This window comes from Poromitra crassiceps (genome assembly GCF_964638095.1).
Source record: "Poromitra crassiceps genome assembly, chromosome: 2".
Taxonomy (NCBI): Eukaryota; Metazoa; Chordata; class Actinopteri; order Beryciformes; family Melamphaidae; genus Poromitra; species Poromitra crassiceps.
Window position 1 is genome coordinate 23,964,731 of NC_139624.1, and position 20,437 is coordinate 23,985,167.

Genomic DNA, 20,437 nt, shown 5'->3' on the forward strand with positions numbered 1-20,437 from the left:
TCTGCTATTGTGGACAGGAGGTACAGTAGAACAAAGTTCTGATATTGTGGACAGGAGGTACAGTAGAACAAAGTTCTGCTATTGTGGACAGGAGGTACAGTAGAACAAAGTTCTGCTATTGTGGACAGGAGGTACAGTAGAACAAAGTTCTGATATTGTGGACAGGAGGTACAGTAGAACAAAGTTCTGATATTGTGGACAGGAGGTACAGTAGAACAAAGTTCTGCTATTGTGGACAGGAGGTATAGTAGAACAAAGTTCTGATATTGTGGACAGGAGGTACAGTAGAACAAAGTTCTGATATTGTGGACAGGAGGTACAGTAGAACAAAGTTCTGATATTGTTGACAGGAGGTACAGTAGAACAAAGTTCTGATATTGTGGACAGGAGGTATAGTAGAACAAAGTTCTGATATTGTGGACAGGAGGTACAGTAGAACAAAGTTCTGCTATTGTGGACAGGAGGTACAGTAGAACAAAGTTCTGCTATTGTGGACAGGAGGTACAGTAGAACAAAGTTCTGCTATTGTGGACAGGAGGTACAGTAGAACAAAGTTCTGCTATTGTGGACAGGAGGTATAGTAGAACAAAGTTCTGATATTGTGGACAGGAGGTACAGTAGAACAAAGTTCTGCTATTGTGGACAGGAGGTACAGTAGAACAAAGTTCTGATATTGTGGACAGGAGGTACAGTAGAACAAAGCTCGGGCCCCGCTGGGCGGAAGGCGACGCTTGTCGCCGACCGGTTGGCTCGAGAAGGCGACGCTTGTCGCCGACCGGTTGGCCGCTGGGCGGAAGGCGACGCTTGTCGCCGACCGCCGGTTGGCTCGAGAAGGCGATGCTTGTCGCCGACCGGTTGGCTCGAGCCCCCCGAACCGGGCGCTGGGCGGAAGGCGACGCTTGTCGCCGACCGGTTGGCTCGAGAAGGCGACGCTTGTCGCCGACCGGTTGGCCGCTGGGCGGAAGGCGACGCTTGTCGCCGACCGGTGGCTCGAGAAGGCGACGCTTGTCGGACCGGTTGGCCGCTGGGCGGAAGGCGACGCTTGTCGCCGAACGGTTGGCTCGAACCCCGCTGGGCGGAAGGCGACGCTTGTCGCCGACCGGTTGGCTCGAGAAGGCGACGCTTGTCGCCGACCGGTTGGCTCGAGAAGGCGACGCTTGTCGCCGACCGGTTGTCGCCGACCGGTTGTCGCCGACCGGTTGTCGCCGACCGGTTGTCGCCGACCGGTTGTCGCCGACCGGTTGTCGCCGACCGGTTGGCTCGAACCCCGGTTGGCTGGGCGGAAGGCGACGCTTGTCGCCGACCGGTTGGCTGGGCGGAAGGCGACGCTTGTCGCCGACCGGTTGGCTCGAACCACCCCCCCCCCCCATGATATTGTGGACAGGAGGTACAGTAGAACAAAGTTCTGCTATTGTGGACAGGAGGTACAGTAGAACAAAGTTCTGCTATTGTGGACAGGAGGTACACTAGAACAAAGTTCTGCTATTGTGGACAGGAGGTACAGTAGAACAAAGTTCTGCTATTGTGGACAGGAGGCTAGGTACAGTAGAACAAAGTTCTGCTATTGTGGACAGGAGGTACAGTAGAACAAAGTTCTGCTATTGTGGACAGGAGGTACAGTAGAACAAAGTTCTGCTATTGTGGACAGGAGGCTAGGTACAGTAGAACAAAGTTCTGCTATTGTGGACAGGAGGTATAGTAGAATGGGGCTATTGTGGACAGGAGGTACAGTAGAACAAAGTTCTGATATTGTGGACAGGAGGTACAGTAGAACAAAGTTCTGCTATTGTGGACAGGAGGCTAAGTACAGTAGAACAAAGTTCTGCTATTGTGGACAGGAGGTATAGTAGAATGGGGCTATTGTGGACAGGAGGTACAGTAGAACAAAGTTCTGATATTGTGGACAGGAGGTACAGTAGAACAAAGTTCTGCTATTGTGGACAGGAGGCTAGGTACAGTAGAACAAAGTTCTGCTATTGTGGACAGGAGGTATAGTAGAATGGGGCTATTGTGGACAGGAGGTACAGTAGAACAAAGTTCTGCTATTGTGGACAGGAGGTATAGTAGAATGGGGCTATTGTGGACAGGAGGTATAGTAGAATGGGGCTATTGTGGACAGGAGGTATAGTAGAATGGGGCTATTGTGGACAGGAGGTATAGTAGAACAAAGTTCTGCTATTGTGGACAGGAGGTATAGTAGAATGGGGCTATTGTGGACAGGAGGTACAGTAGAACAAAGTTCTGCTATTGTGGACAGGAGGTATAGTAGAATGGGGCTATTGTGGACAGGAGGTATAGTAGAATGGGGCTATTGTGGACAGGAGGTATAGTAGAATGGGGCTATTGTGGACAGGAGGTATAGTAGAATGGGGCTATTGTGGACAGGAGGTATAGTAGAATGGGGCTATTGTGGACAGGAGGTATAGTAGAATGGGGCTATTGTGGACAGGAGGTATAGTAGAATGGGGCTATTGTGGACAGGAGGTATAGTAGAACGGGCACTGGCTAAGTAAAGGAGGGTGCTTTCTTTGGGAAGGGTTGGGGTGAGATGCTCTCAGGAACTGGAGATAGCTGGTTCAGAAAATCCCCATTTGTGATGAACCTGGCTGAGATTGCATGACTTTGAATAAGCGATGTGCATCTCCATCACTGAGGCCGATGCGATACACATCTCGATGCTTTGCAATGATCCGATATTAAAGATACGTATGAAGCAACTACCAACGTGTTACTCTATGATGGCACTCACCCCTATTGAAATAGAGTGTGATTCGACACCATTTGGTTGAACACAATGCAAGAGAGATGCAAAAGAATGATGCTACACAATTCAATACACGTTTGATTTCATTTCTTAAGCAGCAAATCATAAATTACCTTAAAAAAGTGGCATTTTTACTTTACTGTACATATTTGTTTCTCTAGCACTGCAACTCAGTAGCATCTCATTTATGTTGTTTGGTACACCGATGTCAATCTGTGAATCTTACCATCCCTACTTTGAATGAATGTAATGGCGAGGGTGTGATTTGTGCATTGAGTAAGATGAATGCAGTTAAGGTCAGATGAATGACAGTTAAGGTCAGATGAATGGCAGTTAAGGTCAGATGAATGGCAGTTAAGGTCAGATGAATGCAGTTAAGGTCAGATGAATGGCAGTTAAGGTCAGATGAATGCAGTTAAGGTCAGATGAATGCAGTTAAGGTCAGATGAATGCAGTTAAGGTCAGATGAATGCAGTTAAGGTCAGATGAATGGCAGTTAACGTCAGATGAATGCAGTTAAGGTCAGATGAATGCAGTTAAGGTCAGATGAATGCAGTTAAGGTCAGATGAATGGCAGTTAAGGTCAGATGAATGCAGTTAAGGTCAGATGAATGGCAGTTAAGGTCAGATGAATGGCAGTTAAGGTCAGATGAATGCAGTTAAGGTCAGATGAATGGCAGTTAAGGTCAGATGAATGCAGTTAAGGTCAGATGAATGGCAGTTAAGGTCAGATGAATGCAGTTAAGGTCAGATGAATGGCAGTTAAAGTCGAGCTGAACCCAAGAATGACTTTTCTTTTCTTTTAGTTCAAATACCTGGGTATGCAGTGCACCTAATTAATAATGTATGCAAAACAAATCACAACAATCTAATTTATTTAGTTTTTCACACTTTTTCACATCAAAAGTTAGTTTTTCAAGATTTCATTGATAACAGTAATTTATAGTTTGCTGATGTCACCCAGTACTATCAAATTTCTATCCCATTTCAACCAATCATATTACGACATGCAGCTGTCAATCAAATCTTCATTTCTGGATAATTTTCTCTTCCAAATGAAGTCGAAAATGGCGCCTAGTGCCTGTCATCTGGCAGAATTCCTATCCCATAAACTAACTACTAACTTGGCCAATTGTTAGAAACATGGATAAAAAACAAAAACTATAATCTCTAAGAATGCAAAGAAATGTAACTGGCTCGTTAAAACGCGCATTCCAGGGATTTCGTATCGTTATAGCAGCGATAATGGCGCGCGCATCCGAGAGCTTGGTTGTCAGGGGCTGCACTCTCCGCTCGGCAACACGAAGGCAGCTGGCTGCCTCCGGCTCGCTGAGCTCCACACAGCCACTAACCTCGCGTCACCAGGCTCTTCCCGAGGGGAGCACCACAACACACTAAATCCCACTCGATTTGGAGGCGGAACACGCCAGGATTGGCCAAAGCCCAATCCTGTCCCCAGAATTGTCAAATAAAATCATCAACATGATACTATGACCCGCCTCTCAACCTGTCATCTTAGACAAACTATGTTTTCAGACTGAAACGGACTCATTATGCACGTGACGAACAGGTTCAGTTCGACTTTAAGGTCAGATGAATGCAGTTAAGGTCAGATGAATGCAGTTAAGGTCAGATGAATGGCAGTTAAAGGAGAATTTCGGTTTTTTACACCACGGTCCTCATTTCCAGCTTAAAATATGATGCTCTACTCACCGAAATATGTTTGGCTCCATTCGGATGCCCACGGAAGATTTTGAGCTCCGAGTAGTCTCCTCAAACAGGCTATAACGAGAGCAGACAGGGCAAGGTGCTTGCGCTCTGTAAATGTCACTTTTTCTGTCACATCGCGGCTCATTATGGTTGCAAATATAATTATGAGAACATGAAATCGATATCTAACTAACCATCGTCTGCTGGGAGTCCCGACAGCCCACTCCGTTTGCTGTCCGGGTGTGCATCACATAGATATGGTAGATCACATCTCCCGCTGCTGTTTGTTGTTGACGATATGTGGCATGATTCCACACGAGCGGTAATGGAATTGAAACGTCCATAATCTTGACATCAGATATCTATAATAATGCCAAGCTAAATAGTAGGGTCATCTGGGGCACTTCCGTGACCGTGGAGAGCGAAGGTCCGTTTCTCAATGGATTTGTCATCTAGGAGGGTTAATAAACAAATTTAGCTGGGGTGTATTTTTAAAAAAGGCGGGGAAAATATTTGAGAGACCAAAATCCAAAATGGCTGCTGTGGAAATGAACTTTTTAATGCTTTGACCTACAATGATGCACAATACATGGTTTCAGAGCTTATTCTGGTCAAGGAATACATATTTGGTGTTTATATAATGATTTGACCTATTTTTGACCTTCAAATCCAAGATGGCTGCCAATTTTGATTTTGATTTTTGAATTCAATAAAGTCAATGTTTGTGTGTAAACAACAGTTGCTGATTTGCGGTTTCCCATTAAATAGGGTAGGCTACTGAGAATATGGTGTCCAGTTCATCCCATCACATTTTCATAATGAACCAAAAACAATTTTGCAGTATAGCCTAACATAAAATAGTATTCTGTATGCAAAGCTAGCAAGGTTAGTTGCTTGAGCTGAATTTAAAGGTGAACTCAAAACAAACAATGAAATTAACTTTGAAAATAAAACTGAATCCTAGGCTACTAAATTTCATCAGCACACAGTAAAGGAAACTTGTCTTTGAACTCAGCTGACTGTCTAGTCCTAATCCCTGTTGTGCAATGTCCCTTTTCAGTGAAGTTTTTGTTTTTGTTAAGAGTATGGACTTTTAATCTTGACCTTGTTGGTAGGCAACGGCCCTTTTTCAGTCAAGCATTTTCAGATTAGCTCAGTCAGTCTGTGAAGCATGCGTCAGCACTTGCGCGAGCTCGCTTTTTCTCTAACTAATGTTAACATTACACACTTTAAGACACTTTGTTTGAGGATATCAACGTTATTCACTAGTCTAAAGATAGTTCTACCATCAAGAACATATAAAACAAAAGCAAAAACAATTTTTATTTGCAGAAGTCATCATTGATATTTGGTGTTAGCTAACGTTAGGTAACGTTATTATTTTTAGCTAAAGTTAATGTTATCTGTCTCCACACTTCTGTCAACTGACATATGCATTTGCTTTTGAAAATAAACAGTCTGGCTTGCTTAAGCATAACTGAAGATTAAATATAAATATAACATGACGAATGCATGTACCGATTGGTTGGCCCATCTTCCCAGGAGGTGGTGGTGTAAACATCATCAAATTTATCAAGTCCTGACCAGTCTTGGGCTTTTAATTGTAAGCTGTCCCATTTGCCTTGATTTATTGTATCGGTGGGCTTGCAAGGCTTGTCACATTTTAGGACACATTCATAGGACATTGTGTGCTTTGTCTTTCATTGGGAGGGAAAGCAACTCGCTATTATATTACTGTTATATTATATTGCTGTTATACGCTGTTTATTTTCAAAAGCAAATGCATATGTCAGTTGACAGAAGTGTGGAGACAGATAACATTAACTTTAGCTAATGTTATCTGATAATCTGATAAATATCTTAATAACGTTACCTAACGTTAGCTAACACCAAATATCAATGATGACTTCTGCAAATAAAAAAATGTTTTGCTTTATATGTTCTTGATGGTAGAACTATCTTTAGACTAGTGAATAACGTTGATATCCTCAAACAAAGTTTTGATTTTATATTCCCCTCCCCCCCCGATTTTTTATCCCATTTTTATCCCCCATTAGTGCTAACGTAATTTCTTTATCCTGGTTGCTACTCCACCCTCTGCCGATCTGGGGAGAGCCGAAACTGGCTCCATGCTTCCTCCGAGACATGGGCAGTTAGCCAGCCGCTTCTTTTCACCTGACAGAGGAAGCTTCACCGGTAGGACATAGCACGTGGGAGGTTCACACTATTCCAACCAGTTCCCCCCTCTGAACAGGCGCCCTTAACGACCAGAGGAGAAGGATACTGCAACCAGGATATTGCATGTTTTTGGTGAAGGGGGTTCCTATATGAAGGAAACCCCCGGGAGGCACGGGAAGAACATGCAAAATCCACACAGAAAGGCCCTTTTGACGACCCCACCCGGGCGGTGGGCACTCGAGGACATGCGGACGGGCACGCATTCCTTCAGCGTTCACATCTTCCCAGGTGGGAATCGAACCCACGACCTTCGAGGCGATAGTGCTTACCACTACACCACCGTACCTCCTTTTATATCCTCAAACAAAGTGTCTTAAAGTGTGTAATGTTAACATTAGTTAGAGAAAAAGCGAGCTTGCGCAAGTGCTGACACTGACTGCTTCACAGACTGACTGAGCTAATCTGAAAATGCTTGACTGAAAAAGGGCCGTTGCCTACCAACAAGGTCAAGATTAAAAGTCCATACTCTTAACAAAAACTAAAACTTCACTGAAAAGGGACATTGCACAACAGGGATTAGGACTAGACAGTCAGCTGAGTTCAAAGACAAGTTTCCTTTACTGTTTGCTGATGAAATTTAGTAGCCTAGGATTCAGTTTTAATTTCAAAGTTAATTTCATTGTTTGTTTTGAGTTGACCTTTAAATTCAGCTCAAGCAACTAGCTTTGCATACAGAATATTATTTTATGTTAGGCTATAGTGCAAAATTGTTTTTGGTTCATTATGAAAATGTGATGGGATGAACTGGACACCATATTCTCAGTAGCCTACCCTATTTAATGGGAAACCGCAAATCAGCAACTGTTGTTTACACACAAACATTGACTTTAATGACCTCAGAGATTACTTCTGTGTACTTATACTGTATATTATTCAACTCATCATGAGAAGACCTGTCATTCAAGCCTAATATGAAGGCTCTATGACGATTTTGAAAAAACTGCCTTTTAGAGCTCAAAATTGGCAGCCATCTTGGATTTGAAGGTCAAAAATAAGTCAAATCATTATATAAACACCAAATATGTATTCCTTGACCAGAATAAGCTCTGAAACCATGTATTGTGCATCATTGTAGGTCAAACCATTAAAAAGTTCATTTCCACGGCAGACATTTTGGATTTTGGTCTCTCAAATATTTTCCCCGCCTTTTTTAAAAATACACCCCGGCTAAATTTGTTTATTAACCCTCCTAGATGACAAATCCATTGAGAAACGGACCTTCGCTCTCCACGGTCACGGAAGTGCCACAGATGACCCTACTAAAAAGCTAAGATAACAACATCACCGAGCGACTCAACTCTGATCTGCCCCGGATGGGGTCACAGTGCCCATCTTCCCCCTCTGTGAAACCACACTTCTTCAGAGAAACTACAGAAGGGGGAAGATAAGCACTGTAACCCCATCCGGGGCAGATCAACGCCGACTGCTGTGTTGTTAGCTTAGCTTCTAGCTATTAGCTAAATAATTATATTTACAACCATAATGAACCGTGATCTGACAGAAAAAGTGTCATTTACAGAGCGCGTGCAGCATGCCCCGCAGGCTCCCGTTCTAGCCCGTTTGAGGAGTGTACTCGGTGCGACAAATCTTCTGTGGGGATCCGAATGAACCCAAAAGTATTTGGGGGTAGAAAACATCATATTTTAAGCTGCAAATGAGGACCGTGGTGTAAAAAAACGAAATTCTCCTTTAAGGTCAGATGAATGCAGTTAAGGTCAGATGAATGCAGTTAAGGTAAGATGAATGGCAGTTAAGGTCAGATGAATGCAGTTAAGGTCAGATGAATGCAGTTAAGGTCAGATGAATGGCAGTTAAGGTAAGATGAATGGCAGTTAAGTCGCTCGACAGTCCATGCACTTTGTGAACCTGTCTTTCCACTCAGTTTCTTCGTTTATCTAAAGCTTTCTCTGGAAAGCTACAGCTGGGAGGTTTGTGTCTTTACATGTCTTTGTGTGTGTGTGTGTGTGTGTGTGTGTGTGTGTGTGTGTGTGTGTGTGTGTGCGCACGCGTGCACGCGTGCATGTTGGACTGTGATGGGGTTTTGAAGGCTGACTGCTTGTGACTGAACCTGCCATGAGTTGATATTTCAAGCAAATATTCAATATCTATCTAATGTGTTTCTTTTCAGAGTGGAAAGGCCTCTGAATAAAGGGTGATATGGACAAAACTACTTGATATAGACTTTTGAGGGGAGAGGATACTACGAGTGCGCTGATTCTCAACATGGGTCCGGTGAACACCAGGGGTCTTTGAGGGGCTTCGACCGGGTCCCCATCAAATTGATGGATTGTTAAACTTCACTATAATTTCAATTACAAGAATCTAACAATTAAAGAATTTAGATTAATGGCTATTTTGATTATAGTTTCACTGTTAGTGCTGTAGAGTTCCGGGCGAAGGACCCAGACTGGTTTGGATTCATGTCCGGGCTTGAAGGACCCGGAGTCTGATACGCTTTCAGGGTTCCAGGCGATGAAGGGCCTAGAGTCTGGTACAGGATTCATCAGGTATAAACCTGCCTCAGGTCCTGCAGCTCGCGATGTCGCAGGTGTGTCTACCAAGACTGTCTAATCTCTGAGTAACTCCAAGTGTCCCATCCAGGTTCAGTAGCGGACTTGGGAGACTGTTGTAGGCTTCATCTCCAGGATCACTGTCTTGCTTGGGACTCTGTGATCGTGGCATGACTAGAATAACTTTAGGGGAACCTTAGGAGAACCTCTCTAGCTATTGACCTGGGGCCAGTTGCACCAAGTGGTCTTACGACTGGTCTTAAGGTACGCCAGTCGTAACTTTACGACCTAACAGCTACGCTAGGCGTAACTCTTACGCCTGGTCAGGAGGAGGCGTAAGGGTCTAAGGGTAAGGGTGCCTGCCTGTAACAGAGATTTCCGTGTCTATCATTTTCCGTGTCTATCAGCGGAGACCTGCTGTAATTTGAGTCCTTACCGTCCTCATCGTCGTAACGTCGCCATCGAAGCATGATGTTAGATTATAACGAACTAGTTGTGTGGCTTAGCCTTCCCAAATGTTGAGGGTCGTTTTTTAGAATTTAATACATAGAATTGGGAACGTTACATTCAATTTCATTCAGACTGCTTGGCACTAATCGCCGCCATTTCCCCCCCGGAGTTTCCACAGGAGGGGGGTGGGAGGAGGGAGGGTGTAGTGACGCACATACAGTAGTGGGTGACGGCGCAAGGCACATTTTTGGGCCAATCGGGGCACATTCCCCGGCAATTCACATGGACGCGCATTGCTACGACCAGCGTAGTTAAGACCAGATGTAAGCCCTATAGAGGGTATGCATGTGATGTCACAGAGGCAGAAGTCACTGTGGGGTTACGCCCACTGAGTCACAGCAAGACTGAGCTTGAATGCAGTAATCAGCCTAGATAACTGACACCTGCTGCTCAGGGAGGAACTTGACACTCATTTTGACACTCATTCCTGATTGAGGGGGCGTGTTTCAGTGGGTGTGCATACCCTCTATTGGTGCAACAGGTGTAAATCCACTCTAAAGACTGGTCTTAACTAAGACCGACGTAGGAGTTACGACCAGGCATAGTTAAGACCACCAACTGGCCCCAGGTCCTACTTATATAGTTGTCCTAGTCTGGGTATATGACATCACTGGTGATGTCATAACTCGTCTCACATCCCATTGTGATGTCATCGGAGATGGTGACATCCTTATTGTGATGGCGTCGGTGATGATGTCATATTCGATCATGACATCATCGGCAAGGACATCACATCTGTCATGATGTCACAGGCACCCGGCAGGCAGCATTGTGATGTCAACTGACATCATCAGTGGCTAGTCACATCTCACATAATGTCACAGGCACCCCGCAGGCAGCATTGTGATGTCATCGGTGATGATGTCATCAGAAAAGTGCTGTCCAGAAGCGGCTAGGAGCCCAGCCGGACCCAGAGGCCCGTATATGCCTTGGGTGTTAGCAGACGGATCATGCTTGACGTGGAGCATTTGTAACAGGTCTACCTACAATAACTTTCTTATGGGAATTCTGGAAAAAACAAACAACAACAATACTTTCAGATTTGGGTCAGAGAGACACTATTATCAAATGGGGGTCTGTGGCCCTAATTCATACTAAATTAGAGGTCCTTAACACATTGAGTGCCAAGGACGTCTGTGGACGTCCTAAAAAAAAGTAACGAGAAGTGCCAAGGACGTCTGTGGACGTCCTAAAATCATAATTCATATTATTCCATAATTCTGCTGTTTAAGGTCGTACCCAGCCAGTGAGCATGAATCCCTTCAAGGGATCACACGGCGCCACCTTAACTCATTGAGTGCCATGGACGGACATGTTCGTCATTTCAAATAGTAACGTAGAGTGCCAAGGACGGACATGTTCGTCAATTGCGTTTTTTGACGGTGGGGCGTCGATCAAAGCCTTCTGCCTCTCCTGTACAAATATTATAGCTATTGGAGGTCTATAACCTATTTTACAGAACCCTTAGGTGGCGACAGTGCTCTCCAGGTTAACAGAAAGGCAGAGAAAAACAGAGAATAAGTCGTTGGGGAAACGGAAATCGCATCGCATCCGTATGCATCGATATGCATGAAGCGTTTTAACGTTAGATGTGCCTGCAGCAGGCAGCAGCCAATCTGCTCCCACAATTGAGCTCCTCCATGTCCGCTGCACAGCCCATTCGCATGATCAGCCGTTATTATTCTCAACTGGAAGCATACAGTAGTAGCCGGTGACAAACACACGCGGAAAAAGCTGGATGTCGCCGACGCGCACCCTTCACAGTGCAGACAGAGCAAACTCAGCAGAGAGCCACCTCCCATACAGGAGGAGTGTGCAGTTGAGGCGGGGCGGGGCGGGGGGGGGGGGGGCACGCAGAGCAGCACACAACACTGACCCAGACAGACCCAGGCAGCAGGACAGGGTTGGCAAACGCAAGCCAGAATATCCGATGCCCACCAGCAGCAAATCAAGATCAGCAAGAAGCTGTAACCAGCAGCGCACGCAGGGGCCAGCGCTGCTGGTTGCAGCTAAAAATATTATTCTGCCAAACAAAATTCCCTGGCCTTCACTGTTTTATTGAAGGAAATTATTTTTGAGGTGTGACTACATCAGAAAATTAGCTTCAGAGTCAGTGATGTGTTTGAAATGTTTAATTTCACAAAAGGGCCATTATCTCAGCTTCTAGAAAAAAACTGCTCTTTTTTGTTAAATCAAGCTATCTTCTCCGGCTGATAACTAAAGAACGGAAAATGATATCAATAAACCTGTTTTTGCTGATGATAGAAAAGAGTCTCATCGTTCTTTTTGCGTGTTCATTGTTTACATAGTAATATCACACAATATTCTGTGGGCCTCGAGAAATCACTGAAAAAAGCTCTGAAACTCTGGCACTGGGAGCGTCCGTTCTCCAAAAGTGGCTGGCACTCAATGAGTTAAACATCTACACGGGAGCTGCGCCACCCACCTCAGATCCTTTACTTTGTGCAGGAGAAAGCGGAGAAAGCCGTGATCAAAGCGAAACCGATGCATGCTGCAGCCAGAGCCATATAGATTGCTCTGTCTGCAGCTGACAGTTGCCTGCGATCCGCGCCCACAACTGAGCTCTTCTGCTTCTGTCTATCTGTCTGCATATAGTTTCTCCACACGATTCCCTGCCAGAAAGGCAGCACCCGAAGCCGAACGGCCAAACCTTTTCCTTCAGTCCCGTTTGCCATTTCCTTGTTGCGCTGGGATCCGCCCGGGGCAAAAACGGAGGCTGCGAAAACAGACTGTGTGCGTGTGGGGAGGAGCCCGCAGCTCAGGGGTGGAGAGGGGGGTGGGGCACGCAGGCTGCACAGAACTACACCATGTCACTACATCAGAAAATAGTAGCTAGAGTCAGTGAATGTGCTTGAAATTAGAGTGCAAAAAGTATTCATAAAAGTGACTTTATCTTGAAAAGTAAAAAAAGACAGCAGAAAACCCTTGAAAGTGCTCTTCTTTCAGAGGCTGTCATTTCATAATGGAACTGTCTAGAAACAAAATTTCTTCTTTGAAAGAAGCAGGAGTGTCAAATGTTTCATTAGAGTCCAGCCCTGTCCATATAGCCCTAATAGAAAAAATTCTATAGCTGTTTTCAACTGAATGGAAGTGAATCTGGCACAGGCTCCAGACAATTTTACTGAAGCGCTGTGGCACTCAATGTGTTAATACGGAAAGGTTTGAGAATCACTGTACTAATGAGGTTAACTAGGTCTGACATTGTCCTATTCTTACCTTAGATTGCACTTTGTAGCTCCCCTCTAATTTAAGGGATTCTCTGGACTATGGAGTTTGGTTGACTGTCTGTTTCTACTTTTCTCAGTGTCCTTAAGCCCAATTTATGCTTTGTCTACCGACACTTTTGAAACGGTCGCCGACAGAAATGAGGACTTGAGTCGACACTTTCAAGTGTCGGCGAGAGGTGTATGCTACCTAGTGAAATTTCTAGTGTCACTGACTACATCACATAATGTCGCGCAAGTGTGATTGGCTATATAGACGGGCACGCGCTTGACTTCCTTGTTTTAGTTTTCGCTGAAATGAAATTAATGAACGTGTCCCCGCTATTTTTTATCAGCATGCCCTTGATGTATGACTTCGTGAAAATCACAAAGAACACCGTGACCAACTTCCCAGAGAGAGAGGAGGTGAGTTGTGTGGTTGTGTGTCGTTATATGCGGCTGCAGTTACATCTTGCCTCCGACGTGGGTTCACTAACAGCATTCCCTCTCTTGGCTGTCTGCACTAGTTCTCTGCCTCCCTCTGTCTATAGTGCCACGTGACCGTTGAGCCGAGGAGAGAAGCATAAATGCAGCAACATGAGCGACACTTTATTTTTCGTCTGCGACCATGTGCTGCTGAGCGACACTTTCTAATAAGTATAAATTAAGCTTTAGTCTTCTCTCCTGTCAAATGAATGCTGTATTCTTTCCCTGTACTCTCCTCTGCTTCATCTCTTTCCACTTAACAACTTTGTAAAAAAAGGAAATGCTCACATGGCATCATCACAGTCAACAATAAGAGTTCCTGTCTGACTTTTTCCAAAATAAAAGAATGATTCTGCAATCTACACAAGTTTAAAGCACACAGAAGCCTTTGAAAAAGGTTTTATTTTTGCATCACTTTTTCCAGCATTATAAATGCTACATTTAGGAATTGATACAATTATGCACAATACCCGCAATCCTGCACTGAACTTTAGGGCCTGAATACTATTATTTCATAACTAAACGATTCTATTGAACCTACTGAAAGAACCCCCCATCATATCAGAGGCAGAAAACATGACGGCCTGATATCCGCTGTCGTATATCAGTCTAACCTTAGTGTGCGTAGGTGTATATACTGTATGTGTGTATCTGCGTGTTTGCCGCCCCCTACCTTCAGGAGGCATCAGGTGTATACAGTATATGTGTGTATGTGTATCTGCGTGTTTGCCACCCCCTACCTTCAGGAGGCATCAGGTGTAAATATGTTTGTATCGGTGTGTTTGCTGCCCCCTACCTTCAGGAGGCATCAGGTGTGTATATGTGTTTATCTGCGTGTTTGCCACCCGCTACCTTCAGGAGGCATCAGGTGTAAATATGTGTGTATCTGCGTGTTTGCCGCCCCCTACCTTCAGGAGGCATGAAGTGTATGTGTGTATCTGCGTGTTTGCCGCCCCCTACCTTCAGGAGGAATGAAGTGTATGTGTGTATATGCGTGTTTGCCGCCCCCTACCTTCAGGAGGAATGAAGTGTATGTGTGTATCTGCGTGTTTGCCGCCCCCTACCTTCAGGAGGAATGAAGTGTATGTGTGTATCTGCGTGTTTGCCGCCCCCTACCTTCAGGAGGAATGAAGTGTATGTGTGTATATGCGTGTTTGCCGCCCCCTACTTTCAGGAGGAATGAAGTGTATGTGTGTATCTGCGTGTTTGCCGCCCCCTACCTTCAGGAGGCATCAGCGTCTTGTGGTTCTGGGCGCACCAGCCCACCGGGTGCAGCTCAGCGGTCATGACGTCACACCAGAAGTCAGCCCTGCGGTCCTCTCCGTAGCCGCTGAAGCGCAGTAGCAGCAGCTGGCCACAGGTGGTGATGATGCTGGCCACCCAATAGCTGTCTGGGCTGCTCTTATTGGCCACTTCCAGCTTCATACCGGGCTGGAAGCTGCTCTGCAGGCTGATCTCCACCTGGCAGGGCCAATCACAGAGCAACAGCTTCAGGGATTTTTCAAGCTGGCGCTCGCGAAAACTGGACTGGTGGCAGGTGACTGATTTTGTACAGGTACAGATATAGCTGCAACGATTAATCGATTAATCACAATAACTAGCTGTTAACTAAATTAATCGTCAACTACAGCATTTCCATAATCCATTAATCAGTTTGAGTATTTTTTAAGGGGGGGGAGCCTAAATTCTCTGATTCCAGCTTCTTAAATGTGAATATTTTCTGTGTTTCCATTACAGTTTTTCCAAAATAATTGCAATATTTCTACAACTTTGACAAAGTACAATTGCGACTTGCAGGCGTTTCCATTGAAGTTGAGTTTGAAGTCAGTGACGGCGCGCACACCTGAACGCAATTACCCGTTACCAGCAGCGCAGCTGCCACAGTGATTACGCACGGGGATCTGCCCCATATCCCGTCCTCAGCATGCTCAAATCCAACCAATGGTCAATGCAAATCACAACATGAAGTTACAACGCATATAAATGAGCCTGATTAAAAGAAAATGAGTGGCAACATGTTGCTGGCTGCGGTGAATGCAGTGAGCGCAACAAGGAAATAAAACTGGTCTGATTTAGAGATGGAGGGAAAAAAAGGCTGATTTGGTGCAATAATCAGAATGTCATGTATTATAACATTGCACCTGAAACATGTATTACTCACTGTATTCACTTCAGTCAGCAGTGTGCTTTTCATCCCCTCATCTCGCTGTGCCAAATGCGCACACACAGGCAGCCTGTCACCATGGACCGATTTCTGCCATTAAAAAATCTCTGTTCTTCTCCCCCGGCTCCGCTTTTGCACAACACTCGTCTTTCTGCTAGCTAGGTAGCGTTGTTTCAAAGTTTTCCACTTGCTGCGGAGGTTTTGCCATGGCTTATCGAACCCTTTCTCCCTCATTTTCCGCTCCTTTTCCAAAGGACAAGATGGGTCACATGACGTGCAAATGCGGAAAATGTGTTTCCATTACACTTTTGCGATAAACTGCTATATCGACACGTCTGAAAAACCACCTCATGAGAGCGCAAAAACTTTTTGCGATATTTAGGAGTTCTTTTATTTACGTGTTTCCATTACCCGATTTTTAATGCGATATTTAGATTTTGCGCATTTCTGAGGGTAATGGAAACACAGCTAGTGACAGTAAACTGAATGTTTTTGGGTTGTGGTCAAAACAAGACATTAGAGGATGTCATCTTGGGCTTTGGGAGACACTGATCGACAAGTAATCGAGAAAATAATCGACAGATTATGATAATGAAAATAATCGTTAGTTGCAGCCCTAGGTACAGGTGAGGTTAAGGTAATAAACAGGTCAAATAAATACAACTGCCGATTGCTAGTACAATACTGCCTTTCACTGTCTGTCCTTGTAGAGAGAGAGACATACAACCAGGAGAGTGTGGCTGGTACAGTGTGTAATGTATTTCAGCGATATAGCCACAGGCTGTCATACAAGTCTTCAGAAGATTGGAAGCCCAACAGGATGTTCATATTCAACACACGCACGCACACGAGTGCACGCACGCGCGCACACACACACACACACACACACACACACACACACACACACACACACACACACACACACACACACAGAATGGAAAAAGCCAACATCTTAGAAATACACACAATACAAATGGCCCCATGACTTCCTGGTACAACAATGCAAATGTGCTGTATCACTTCGGTCAGCTTATGTAAGAGAGCTACAGGCAGCGCAGCACACATGGCCTGTGTGTACGTGTGTGTGTGCATGTGCGTGTGTGTGTGTGTGTAAGAGAGCTACAGGCAGCGCAGCACACACGGCCTGTGTGTACGTGTGTGTGTGTGTGTGTGTGTGTGTGTGGCTCAAGAGAAATCACTGTTTCAATTTGTCCAGGCTCTGCTGAGCGAGAGAAAGAGAGAGAGAGAGAGAGAGAGAGATGGGAAAGTCTATTGCACTTTAGTGAATCACATTTTTCTGGGGAATTCATGGTCTCTGTATCCCAGTGACTCAATCCACTTCCCAACAAGGCAATTTAGCTTTCCAAGAGACCTCAGCCATTCAAATCTCCACCTACTGTATATTAGGGGTGGGGGAAAAAATCGATTCACCTAACCTGTGATGTAGCATGTTAATAATGCCTCACAATTCTTTGGTAATTGAGAATAGGCGAGTAAAAATACATCAAGCATCCGTTGAGACTTGTGTAATAATAATAAATATAAATAAATGTGTAATAATTTCATTAAATGTTGCAATGTGCCCTTGTGAGCCCTTTACACGCCCTGCCTGTTTTCCGATGAACACAAGACGCCAGTTATAGAGTGCCAAAGTCACGCCCTCTTCCGCGTTCAGCATACGAACCAAGGGATTTCATCTGCTATTTATTTTCCCATCTACATTTTGTAAAATGCTTATAAAAATAAATTCACTTGGTCAAATCAAGTGATTCAGCTATATTTAGAATCAGGAGAGACCATATAACATTTCAGTCAGACCAGAAATAAAAAATAAAACGGATTAAAAAAAAACATTTTCAACATTTTTAGTTTTGCCCGAGTGAAACGTTATATATTACACTGAGGCCGTGGCCACACTGATCCATCAGAAAATGGGCAGAATTATAAAATGATAGATTAGTGCCCGTTGCATTGTTTTTTGAGATAATAATAATAATAATTCATTTTATTTATAAAGCGCTTTTCAGCGACCCAAAGACGCTGACACAGTATGAGTACATAGAAAACAAGATCACAACAGGCAACAGATACAAGTAACACTTAACACATCGATCGGGATATATGGAAACAGAGGGGAAGGAAGGAGAGTGTGGGAGGGACAGGGGCCAGACAGAAGAGAGGGAAGTGGAAAAAGGGGAGGAGGCGAGGTAGGAAGAGGTGGTTAAGGGTAGGGGAGGTTGTAAGCTTGGGAGAATAGGTAGGTTTTGAGTCGGGATTTAAAAGTGGGGAGTGAAGGAGAGTCTCTGATAGGCTGGGAGGGAATTCCAGAGTCGGGGTGCAGCTCTTGAGAATCCTCGATCTCCAAAGCTTTTCAGTTTGGATGGTGGAACAGTGATGGGAACGTAGATGAGGAGGTTCGGAGGGTACGGTTAGGGCGATGGGGGAGAAGGTCAGTCAGATAAGGGGGGGCCAGGCTATGGAGGGCTTTGTAGGTGAGGAGGAGTAATTTGAAGTTAATGCGATGAGATGACCTGGGGAAGTGCAGCACGCGGCACTCTGTAGTCATGAGGAAGTGGGCTCAGAGCTGGAACATAGCTGTTAGCCATAGCTGTTAGCTGTGAGCTACGTTTGGTAACTAAGAGGCCATTTACACCTGGCGTTAACATGTGGTTTCTGCCATCAGATTGCAATCAGATTGTATTTTATCACTTCAGCCTGATTCCATTTACATCTGGCGTTAACATGCATTTTCTGCAATCTGATTGCAATCAGATAGCAGAAATGGTTGTCCTCTCAATCCGCATAAAGTTGGTGTATCCAGATTGAGAGGACACATTGCATTTGCACTTGTAATGTGTTCAATGTGTACACAATGCATCCCTGACCACCTCCGGAGGTGGTTTGGCCGATCAGATTGCAATCCTTCTTCAATGCATTTTGGGGGTGTTTACACCTGGCATTTCAAGTGATAAAACACAATCTGATTGCAATCTGATCACAGAAAACGCATGTTAGCGCCAGGTGTAAATGGCCTCCAAGTGTTCGCCAGGCTCAAAACACCGTGATAATAACTCTTAACCAGTTCGAGTCACGTTCTTTCCATAAAGCCCACCAGCTTTGATATATGTTGGGTAGTTGTTGATGTTAGGGCTGCAACTAACGATTATTTTCATAATCGATTAATCTGTCGATTATTTTCTCGATTAATCGATTAGCTGTTTGGTCTATAAAATGTCATAAAATTGTGAAAAATGACGATCAGTGTTTCCCAAAGTCCAAGATGACGTCCTCAGATGTCTCATTTTGTCCACAACCCAAATATATTCAGTTTACTGCCATAGATGAGTAAAGAAACCAGAAAATATTCACAAGCTGGAATTAGAGAATTTTGACTTTTTCTCTTAAAATTGTACTCAAAACTCTTAATCGATTATCAAAATAGTAATTTTTTTAAATAATCGATTAATTGTTGCAGCTCTAGTTGATATTAGAACAATATTGTGGCTCTAAAATAAAGTGTTTACAGAGTTGCGGGCAACTTCCGCTCCTCCATTTCCACTCTGAGAACAAACCGTCGAATCAATCCGTCCATCTAGAAAAAGTTCAGCCCCCTTGAACTTTCTGTCCATCAAAACTTATACATCAGATCAGCAATTAGGCCCCGCCCTTTTTTAGGGGGAAAACACAAGCCTCTCACCGTTGACTTCAATGTAAAATAGCACTACCAAAAAATTGATAGAAAAATAACATGACAATATATTACAACTCGTCTGGCCATAGAATGGACAAGATACACTGGAAATATTACTTTGACCCATCTAAAATCATGTGACTCATGTCACATATTTACATTACAGCCCAGAGCAAAGTAGCCTACGACGACGCTGGGCTCCACTACAACAGCATTTAATGTCGGAAGACTAAATGAAACACCTAGGTCACAGACGGGTCATGATTTACATGATTTTAGATGGGTCAAAGTCATATATCCGATGTATCTTGCGCATTGTGTGGCCGGCCGAGTTGTAATATATTGTCATGTCATGGTGTTTTGGGATCATTAATAAACGAGATTGATTCTGTTATTTTTCTATAATTTTTTTTGGTAGTGCTATTTTACATTGAGGTCAACGGGGAGAGGCTTGCGTTTCCCCCCTAAAAGGGGGCGGGAACATGTGCCGCCAGCAGCCGCCTACAAAATGACGTATTGCCGATCTGGTGTATGCAAATTTGCTGGAGACGTACGTGTCATCAGTGCTCCACGGACAGACGGACAGCTGTCTTTGAAAATGAATGGAAGTGTGAACAGAGAAATGAAGGCAGACGGACAGACACCACGGATCAGTGTGGCCACAGCCTAACAGAAGCAAAGAATGAGGAAGCACTGTGCTTGTTTCGGGGGCGGAGCTAGCCTTTCATGCATACGAGTGCACACTTCAGCTATGATCTCTGTCCACCCAACCATGTAGCCTTAGGTGTAAAAGGGCAAAAATAACTGATCAGCATAATAAAATTACGGTACACATTAACATGTTAAAATTCACTATTATGCTACAACATGAGTGTTCAGCTGAAATTTGGTGTGTGTCTGTGTGTGTGTGTGTGTGTGTGTGTGTGTGCGCATGTGCGCGCGTGTGAGTGTGTCTAGAAACACACACACACACACACACACACACACACACACACACACACACACACACACACATATATATATCATATATATAGGCTACCTCAATATCACAGCAACGACATCAAAATAATGTTTTCCAGATCTGCCATAGAGAATTCAGAGGCGGCCACCTCTGTCAAGTTTGGTGCAACCTCCAGCTCT

The 20,437-nt window shown here is 44.4% G+C and overlaps 1 protein-coding gene across 1 annotated transcript in view; it reads right to left on the bottom strand.

Annotated features, from left to right (window-relative positions):
- sfmbt2 (Scm like with four mbt domains 2) overlaps positions 1 to 20,437 on the bottom strand; it is a 91,838-nt gene that overhangs the window by 57,280 nt on the left and 14,121 nt on the right. Inside the window, exon 4 of the mRNA XM_083652245.1 lies at positions 14,663 to 14,903. Coding sequence (XP_083508371.1) covers positions 14,663 to 14,903 — 241 coding nt within the window. The remainder of the gene's footprint in view (positions 1 to 14,662; positions 14,904 to 20,437) is intronic.